The sequence below is a fragment of the Lactuca sativa genome, chromosome 8, assembly GCF_002870075.4.
Source record: "Lactuca sativa cultivar Salinas chromosome 8, Lsat_Salinas_v11, whole genome shotgun sequence".
In the NCBI taxonomy this organism is placed as follows: Eukaryota; Viridiplantae; Streptophyta; class Magnoliopsida; order Asterales; family Asteraceae; genus Lactuca; species Lactuca sativa.
This window is the reverse complement of record NC_056630.2, coordinates 135,472,686-135,482,542: the sequence shown is the minus strand read 5'-3', so window position 1 is coordinate 135,482,542 and position 9,857 is coordinate 135,472,686. Positions and strand designations below refer to the sequence as shown.

The following is a 9,857-nucleotide window of genomic DNA, read 5'->3' as shown; positions in this document are numbered from 1 at the left end:
AAGACACATATCACGGGAGTTTATAAATATTATCACGAATTCAATAATTCGAATTAAATTATTAATAAAAAGTTAAATAACTATTTTTTATGCTGAAAATGTTGGACTATTTATATTTACGTAGGATTTTCGACATTTTATTAAAATATTATTTGTAACTGCTAGATTTATGTATTGTATACTTATGTATGGTCTTAAAGCTATTTATAAAAGGTTTTGTACGTAAGTGGTATATTTGACAAATTACAACAAATTTACTCATGTCTTTTGTAAGAACTGATGTGTCCTACTTAACTATAGTTTTGTCATAAGGAACACAACAAATGTATTTAGAATCAATCAAAGATAGTGCATAATAAATTTAACAAATTTATTGTTCAGAAATGTAGTTTTTGACGTATACTTTGTGCTATAAATTTAACAAATTTATTGTTCAGAATGTTTCTCTGTTACACGAGGTTTATGGAATTATGGCATAGTAAATATGAATATAATAAAACTAAATTTTAGTTGTTTCATTTTAACCGATGCTTATAAAACATTCTTATTTACAAATATGAAACACAAAACAAGAAAAAAAAAAGTTCACTAGTCAATAAGAATCAAACGATATACAAGTGAACAACAAATTGTACACAAACGAATTCACAAAGTATCACCATTCCCAAACAATATTCAAAGAAATAAATTTACCAAAAACCACACAAATGAAGGGAAAAGATAAAAAAGAATTTGAAGAACAAAAAAGCAAATTAAAAGCCTTGATCGATGAGATAATCGCCAAGCCTTTCAACAATGATGTTGCACTGACCTGGTGTCATTGGTTCATTATATAAGCCAATGATCAAAGCCATTCCCGTCTTCTTAATTGTAACGCCTCCTGATCCCTATACCAATAATAGTTGCAAAAACAGATCATATTGATTTTCAAGTTCAAACAGTCGATTATGAAGCCAAAAAAAAGGGGGGATTTAATTATAACCTTTTTCCCTCGAATAACAGATCCTGCTTCGCCTTGAATCACCATATATTTGGTCCCACCAAGGTATAAACCAGTAGGAGCAAGTGATCCAGGTTCATTGAAGTCATTTATGATACATGTAACTTCCTCTGGCTTGACCTACAACAGTATTACCCAAAAAAATGGATTTTCATTCAGTCATTCATCCTTACTTATCGAAGGTTAATTAGAAGATTTCACATCCTAACAGCTTAAAAAACTTGAAAACTTAATAATTGAAACTCAAAATGATCAAAGTCAACTAGAAAACAAGGATTTCACTAGAAATTAGCCAATAAATCTGAATTCAGAGGGCAGCGATTTGAATCAGATCCGAACCTTAGTCGAGAACTAAAAACTGAATTGAATTAAGCGAAAATTGTGGGTTAGAGGAAGAGAGAGGAAGTGAACCTGAGGGAAGTTGGAGGACTGAGCCCAGATGCTACCGTCGAGGCCGATAATGGCGGCGGCGGTGAGGTGGTTGCATTCGATCTCGCACATCAAGTGATCATCGACATAAGTTTGCCACGACATCTTGTTATTCCGATTATTACTTCGACTATTGTGCAAAACCTCCACGACAATCGGGGGTGGAAGGAGATAAAGAGTGCCCGGAAACGATGAAAATGTGAAACGCACTTATCACGATGATTTCTCATTTTAAGCGTGTGTAATCTTTGTTTTAAAATAATTAGTTGATTCAATTTTATCTTTTTCTAAAAAAAAAAATTCAATTTTATCAATATAAAAAATAGAGTAAATTAGGCTAAAGTTCTAAAAATTTTGTCATGGCTCCAAGGCTTGTACCTGCCGTTAAATTTTACTAAAACGTCGTTTTAACTCATATAAGTGTATAAAATAGAATAATAGTTGAAAATACATATAAAAATATTAATTATATACAAAATTGCCGCCTTAAGTCACGTCTTACAAACGACGTGACTCGCTAAATCTCGGAAAAGCTTGAGGCATGACATTGCTGCCAAGTCACGCCTTACGTTATTTAAAACATTACTATTTAGTCTTTAATTTTTGGGAGAAGGGAAATCTCCAGAAAAATCCTAAAATTTTACCCTAATTTACGAAAAGTCCCAAAGTAAAATTTGATTACGAAAAAGCATGAATTAACGGTAAAAATGGCGATTTGACCCATTTTTTCCGATTTACCGGTTTTATTACTTACATGTTTTACTAAAGTCTCATTATTTTACCCTAATTTGCGAATAAGTCCCAAAATAAAATTCACTGATGATTTGGCCATTTTCTTCATTTAACATACATTTTATCGGTTTCATTGCTGACTTAGACACCTAGTCATTAAGTTAGTTGATAAGATGAATATGATGGGTTATATAATATCATATTTACTGTAAAATGTGATATCCATCTCATCGGCTCATTTATGATTATGTATCTACGTCAGCAATGAAACCAATAAAATGTGTGTTTTCAAGAAAAAAATGCAGAAAAATGAGTTGATGTCTGATGAGATGGATATATTAGGTTACATAAGATTAGATAGACAATTTGATATTCTTATAAACGTAAAAAATAACGCAATTGTTATTAGTTTATGTAATTATTGTAGTCTTCGTTGGATGCATTTTATGTTCCAAAAAGATATACAATACATCATGATATCGAGTTTTATGTTAAACATAGCATTATATAACTCAACATCTCCATCTCATCATCTCATTTAATGACTAGGTGTCCGGGTCAACAATGAAACCGGTAAAATGTATATGTTACATAGAGCAAATGGCCAAAACATCAGTAAATTTTATTTTGGGACTTATTCGCAAATTATGGTAAACTAATGAGACTTTAGTGAAACATGTAAGTAATAAAACAGGTAAACCGGAAAAAATAGTCAAATCGTCATTTTTACCGGTAATTCATGTTTTTTCGTAAACAAAATTTAATTTGGGATTTTTTCGTAAATTATGATTAAATTTTAGGACTTTTCTGGAGATTTGCTTTAATTTTTTTGAAACTTGGATGATCCCTAGTATGTATTATTGTTGGACGTTGGGATCCCTCCATAAATAAAAAGACTAAATTATCCTTATTTAATTTATTTTTTTATTTTTTTTATTGTTTATTTGTTATTTTTTTTATTAAAAATATGATCAAAGTAGGATCTACTTTACACCCTTACCTCACCTCCTAATATCTCTCTTTCTAAACCCAACCATAAAAACGTCAAATTCCATTGTTGTGTCCTCATCTCTTAATGTTCTCATCATCGTTGTCGGCCACCATAGTGAAATTTATTTCTCTCTAACTTTTGTCATCCATCGATTTCTTCCACCTATCGGTGCAACCAATCTTGTCGGATCTGTAATCCACGCGCCAATAGAACGCACAGAGCTTGGTGTTGGTGTGTATGAGACCGATAAGAAGAAAGAGAGGTAGCTAGAGTCTGGTGGTCGTTTAAGAACCAGAAGCGACCTTCCTTCCCCAACCTTGCCGACCCTAGTCTCTAGTAATGAAGACGCCATAATCTTGCCGCTTTTGTTTCAATTCCATGTATCCACGTCTAATATATCCCTTGTTTTACTTAAATCCAACTCGTTTGTGCTAACCTTAGGTTAACCGGAAATACACACAATAAGGTAGATTAGGAAAGGGGACAATCTTGGTCGAAAGTTGTTTGTCTTCAATTAAGTCGTCTATAGAAAATCGTATTCTCTTATTATTATTTTCTCTCCTCCTTCTCCACTAGATTCGAATTCAACTAACCAAAAAAGAACACCTTATAATCTTTACAGTAGAGTTTTAGGTTTGATTTTGGTTTCCGGTGGGATTTCATGTGTTTTTTTGTTGTAGATTTTGATTTGCTTTTATTTGCAGGTTCGAATTTGGTTTTGGTTGTAGATTTCGTTTACAAATTTTGATTTGGTTTTAATTTCATTTCAGAACGATGGTGGTGGCGTGAGTGGAGTGATGGTGGTTACATAGTGATGGGTGAGTCACCTGGTATATTAGGGTAGAGAGAGAAAAATTAGGTTTGCAAATTTCATATATTGTTTATTTTATATAATAATAATAATAATAATAATAATAATAATAAATAAAAAAATTGTTAGATGAGGAACCATTTGTTTTTAATAAATAAATAATTAGCAAATTAAAAAAAAAAAAAAGATAATACAGTCTTTTTAGGTCCGACAGAGACCAAACACGCAACCAAATTACGTTTTAGGGGCCGTCTGAGTTAAAAAAAAAAATTAGGAATCAAACGTTTAGATTACCCCAAACCATAGGACCAGTCATGTAACTTACTCAAAAAATATATGTTAATACTTAATTGTTAATAGCTAAAATTATAAAAAGTCTTTGCTATTTTTCAGATTCATAAGGTTTGTCTTTTTTTTCCCGTTATATGAATCCTCCTCAGGGGCGGACGCAGAAATTGATAGTAGGTGTTGCCGATTTTTCTCCAGCCAAACATAATATAAAAGCGAAAAATAATTTATTACGTCCAATAAAAAAACGATCCATTACATAAAAAGTTAAAAACATAACAACGATCTGTTACAATTTAAAATTGTCATTTTCGTGCCGACGTCTTTTGAAACCGCTCCATTATTTTTTCATTCTTAACTTTCACAAGTTCTTTGGTCTCAACCAGTGTTGTAAAACTCGCCGAGTTGGCCGATTACTCCTCCGAGTACTCGCTACTCGGCCCCTTACCGAGGCGAGTTACAAAATCCCGAGTACTCCCTGATCGGCTCCTTACTGACCTGAGCAGTGTTGTAAAACCCGATCAACTCGGTGATTAATATGTATAATATACTTAATGAGTTATTATTTAACACACATACATGTGATTATTACTGCATATATATCTTAAATTTTCAGTAATTATTCACAAAGTGAGACCATTATGTGTTTTTCAGTTTTTGTGTATTCACATGTATTTAATTTTGTTATATGTTTCAATCAACTTATGATTTTAATGTATGATTTTGACATATATAATTTTCCTAAAAGTATTTCTACATGAATTACCAAATCCGAGTACTCCCCGAGTACTCCTGAGTACTCGCTACTCAGTAGTCGGCCGAGCAGGTACCGAGTAACGAGTTCTACAACCTTGGTCCCAACATAGCAAAGCAACACGTCGTTCAAAAAGTCATCGCCAATTTTGTTACACAAGTCGGTCTTTAAGAGCTTCATCTTCGAAAAACATTTTTCTACACTTGCGATCACTACCGATAATATCAAAATCAACTTTAAAAGATTATAAACCAAAGGATAAGACTGATGTTTCCCCGTACTAACCATCAAATGAGAAAGGTCGGAAATTCCTTTCAAACTAGTGAAGCTATCATCTTTGATGCAAGAGTGATAAAATATGTCAAGTTGTCCTTCAAGGTCTATCATATCTTAATCATCGAAATCATACTTGTAAAACCTACCCAACTTCAACAACTTTGATTTGTCAAATTGTGCAAATGAATCACAAGGGCTCAAAGCACCCATGTATTCTAGTAGTTAGGGTGGGGGTTTCAATAAATCGATCCTGATATTCTATAAGTTGCATAGCCACCACCGTGTTGAAGATTTCAACCTCAAAATGAAATCTATTAATTTTTGTGGTCTTAGACAAAAAAGGATACCTTTTGTAACATTCCAAAATTTGGAGCCAAAATTTTCATTTTCAAATAAGTAATTATAAAAACCAGTAGTCTAAAACATCAATAGTGCCAATCCATATCAAAACCAGTATGTCAATTAACCAAAATATGTCATGAAAAAAATATCAGAGTACAACTCCCAAAGATCTCATATGCGGAAAATCAGAGTGTGATGCGATGCAATCATGCCGGCTCCATTCCTTTTGAAGAAGAAGTAACTGAAACCAAAACTGAAAACCGTAAGCATGAAGCTTAGTGAGTTCCCCCATCGTACCACATACCATACAATAAATATATTGTCGGGCGTATCTGGGTGCTCGACCTACCCTGTTGAGCATACCTGGATGCTCAACCTACCCATGTTAGACATACCAGGGTGTCCGACCTACCCCTGTCAGGCATACCTGGATGCCCGACCTACCTATGTCAGGCATATCTGGGTGCCCGACCTACCCTCCGGTTTATTTCAACTGGTTACATGGTCTATTTCACCCCTCCTACCACTACCACATAATATCATACCATAAACATGTTGGATTAGGTTTCTAAGCCCATAACTATATTTGATATGTACTTGACCTGATAGTAGCATGGTCCATTTGGGTTGTCTTCACCATAACAACTTGACTTGATCACTACAAGAAAAAGGGCTTTTGTGACTAAAATATTCGGGATTGATTAATCAGTCTTGGATATAATGTATGTAGGACTAATTAGTTAGTCTTAGATATTATCTGGGACTGATTTTAATGTGTGAATCATTAAAGGCTGGCCTATCTTATTCTAGACTAAAATTCAGTCCCTAATCTGGTTGCGTCAGTTTAGGTTTGTTAGGAAACACATTAGGGACTGAATTTCAGTCTCAAATAGTTTAGCGTAAACTTTGAATTTTGAGGGAAAGTTATGAGGGACTGAATTTCAGTCACTGGTAGACTTGGGTCAGTTTTGATTGTGTAAGGAACTTATTAGGGACTGAAGATCAGACATTGATACAACTGCACCAATTTATCCTATGTACATGAAACTTTCTAAAGACTAAATTTCAGTCCTTAATAAACATGCACTATTTGACATTCAAATGAACACTTAAGACTGGTTATATCTTGGTATCTAAGTGTGACATCCCCATTTTCACGGCCAGAAAAAGACTGATTTTGTTTATGCTTTGTTTGAAAATCAGAGTAACATTTTAAATAAAAGTGTTGCGGAATTTGTCCCAAAACAAAATATGATAAAGATTTATCAAAAGCATTTCCAAGGAAATGTATTTCATTAAAAGACTTCGGATGTCACTTTGATACAGATCAAAAGCATAAACAGTACAATATAAGTCTTATTACATTATTTCATATCTATAGGCCTATATCCGTAATCCCTCATCCCAAAACATCACATTTATGTTCATGCGCCACTACCTGTAATACAAGAAACTGAGTGGGTCAGGCTGGGGAGCCTGGTGAGCACATAGGGTTTTCAACCCACAATAAATAAGTTTATTAATTTCATCAATCAACAATAACCCGATTACCCGTTCCCGTTATCCTCACTTTACGTACCTAAACACCTATCATAAGGGACCTAGCCTAAGGATCATCATCGGGATGGACACTACTGCTAAGGGGATTCCTCAGCAATAAATGTCCTAAAGGCAACCATGTGGGGGATGGAGTACACCGGTGAACACATCGTTCACAAGCACCTACAGGTTGCGAGCCTACTAGCGTTCCACTGGACTGTCTAGAAGAGTCCGTGGTCGTCATCCATACTCCGCTAGATGACAGAATCAACAACATCAACATCGAGGCCTCTCATCATTTTATCACACATCACCTATTACATCTAACCATGTTTTACCCCCAACATTTTCGTAGATATAAAATACATATACAGTTTAAATCATTGAAAACATGTATAAAAACGTTCATCCAGCATAGATAGCAAGTATTCAGATAATATGCACACATAGCACGTAATTTATATAAAATACTTCATATCTATGTGTAAGTTGAAAGTAACTATGCACTCACCTGAAAGGTGGTGACTCAACACTCGGACAGCGCTTCGATACTCTTAAAACAATTTTTCCTTCGATAAAACCTAGTATCAATACCACTAGGGTTTAGTCTAATGTCAACCATGATAAATTAATAGTCTGACTATTATTACTATTATATAAGCGTTAAATAATACTCAATATAACTCATAATAATACCCCAAATAATTATTTTAAGGATCTAATAACATTACTATAATTATTTGAAAGGTATATTAAAAATTGCATAAGCGTAGCTCACTTACAGCAGATTTAAAAAAAAAACAGGAACTTTATTTGGAACAGCGTTTCGAAACCGAAAGACTTTTTTTCTCGGGACTCCGGGAGCCTCAGGGCTTCCTTTGGGAGCTAGGGGGTTTATCTAGGGTTTAAGGGTGGTTTGGGGTCTTAGAGAGAGAAAGAAACTAGAGAGACTGATTTTTAGAGTGAAAAATGAAGCTGCCTCGGCCCCCCTTTTATAGCCTACGAGGCCTCGGTACGTTGGGCGTACCTCGGACCTACGCGGGGCGTAGTCATCGGATAAGGTTACCAGCAAGCCTCCAGTTGTCTTACACTCGGAGCAGATCAAAGCGAGGATACATGGGGCATACAAACTGCGGACGTTGGGCGTAATGCAAGGCGACGTGTCCTTCATCCGAAGCGAGCCGTGATCAGCAAGCGACGGTCAGGATTGAGCCACATCATCGATCGAGCAACAGATTTCGCAAATTGCATTCTCAACTTCTAAAAATCATAACTTTGGCATACGAGCTCCGTTTTCGACGTTCTTTATATCCACGCGAAGGTGGGAACATACTCCACATCTTTCGTTTAGACTCCGTCGGCTAATTGTGTCTCTATTTTAAAAGTTATATTATCAGCAGGCCGGGACATGATTGGTCCGTTAAATTCTCATAACTTCTTCATCCGACGTCCGTTTCATCTTTTTCTTGTTACGCTACTCTTAACGAGATCTTCGATTCTCATTTAGGTCATGTCGGCTAAAAATTGCTCGATCTAATATTCGAATTTCGGGTTGTACACAGTTAATCCGAAACTTCGAAAAATCATAACTTCTTCATACGAAGTCAGATTTGGGCGTTCTTTTTATCGATGTTCTTAGTTTAACATATTCTACGACTTTCGTTAAGACTACTAAGGCTAAATCTCGCTCTATCGCAAATTCACTATTTACACTTCCCGGTATCGTGTCGGTTCCGTCGCGAAACTTCGACGGGTCATAAATTCTTCGTTATAACTCGGATTTCGGCGTTCCTTATATCCCTAGAATCCTTGTTTCAACCACTACAACTTTATGTAATGATATCAGACTTATCTCACAATTTAATTTCGACGCTTATTTTTATTCTTTATTAATTATACATTTATAATTAAATAATAAGTACATAAATACACATAATTCACATAATACTCAAATATTTCATCTTTATTACTTCAAAAAGAGTTACAATAGTTGACCTATACTATTACATTGTCAAAAATGCTTAGCCCTGAAACCCGGGCGTAACAAGTCTCTCCTCCTTAGGATGATTCCGTCACAGAATCATGCATCAGCAAACAGATGTGGATAGCGACTCATCATGTCATCCTCTGTTTCCCAAGTGATATTCGGCCCATTCGAGTGTTTCCATCGGACTAGCACTAAGTTGACCATCTTGCGTCGTAACTTTTTAGTCTTACGGTCAACAATTGCCTCAGGCTCTTCGGTCAGCCTTTTGTTCTCATCCATCCTTAACTCTGAGATTGGAATTATGTCGGGAACATCTCCCGTGAATTTCCTCAAATAACACACATGGAAGGTGTTATGAATACCATCGATTTCTTCGGGAAATTCCAGCTTGTAAGCTTGGTTCCCAATCTTCTGAAGATCTTTGTGTTGGATTAGTGTCTAAGGCGGTAACTATATTTGGTAAGTACTTGACCCGATTATGCATGGTCCTTTTGGGTTGCCTTCACCATAGCAACTTGACAGGGTGATTTAGAGAGAAGAGATATTATTATTAATGTATTATAAGAATAATATGTTAAAGGAATAATAATATTATTTGATTAATATAAGTCATAAATTAATTAGGAATTAATTTTGTGACTTAAAGAGATTAATTGAATAAAGGGGCATAAACTGTCAAATGTGTGAAAGTTGTATTTTGAGCTGATA

At 34.9% G+C, this 9,857-nt stretch overlaps 1 protein-coding gene across 1 annotated transcript; it reads right to left on the bottom strand.

The window, feature by feature from the left end:
* Window positions 1–589: 589 nt before the first annotated feature.
* LOC111918384 (profilin-1) lies at window positions 590–1,652 on the bottom strand. Its single transcript, XM_023914059.3, has 3 exons — window positions 1,412–1,652; window positions 983–1,120; window positions 590–887 (listed from the first exon to the last, which is right to left on the bottom strand). The coding sequence occupies exons 1-3, from the start codon at window positions 1,532–1,534 to the stop codon at window positions 753–755; spliced, it is 396 nt and encodes a 131-aa protein (XP_023769827.1). The 5' UTR covers window positions 1,535–1,652; the 3' UTR covers window positions 590–752.
* Between the last annotated feature and the right edge of the window lie 8,205 nt (window positions 1,653–9,857).

Excerpts from the sequence above, each read along its gene's own strand:
- LOC111918384 (XM_023914059.3), bottom strand. The coding sequence starts at position 1,534 with ATGTCGTGGCAAACTTATGTCGATGATCACTTGATGTGCGAGATCGAA. Across the intron at positions 1,121-1,411 it reads AGTCCTCCAACTTCCCTCAG|GTCAAGCCAGAGGAAGTTAC; the intron begins GTTCACTTCCTC and ends ATACTGTTGTAG. Across the intron at positions 888-982 it reads CTGTTATTCGAGGGAAAAAG|GGATCAGGAGGCGTTACAAT; the intron begins GTTATAATTAAA and ends TTATTGGTATAG.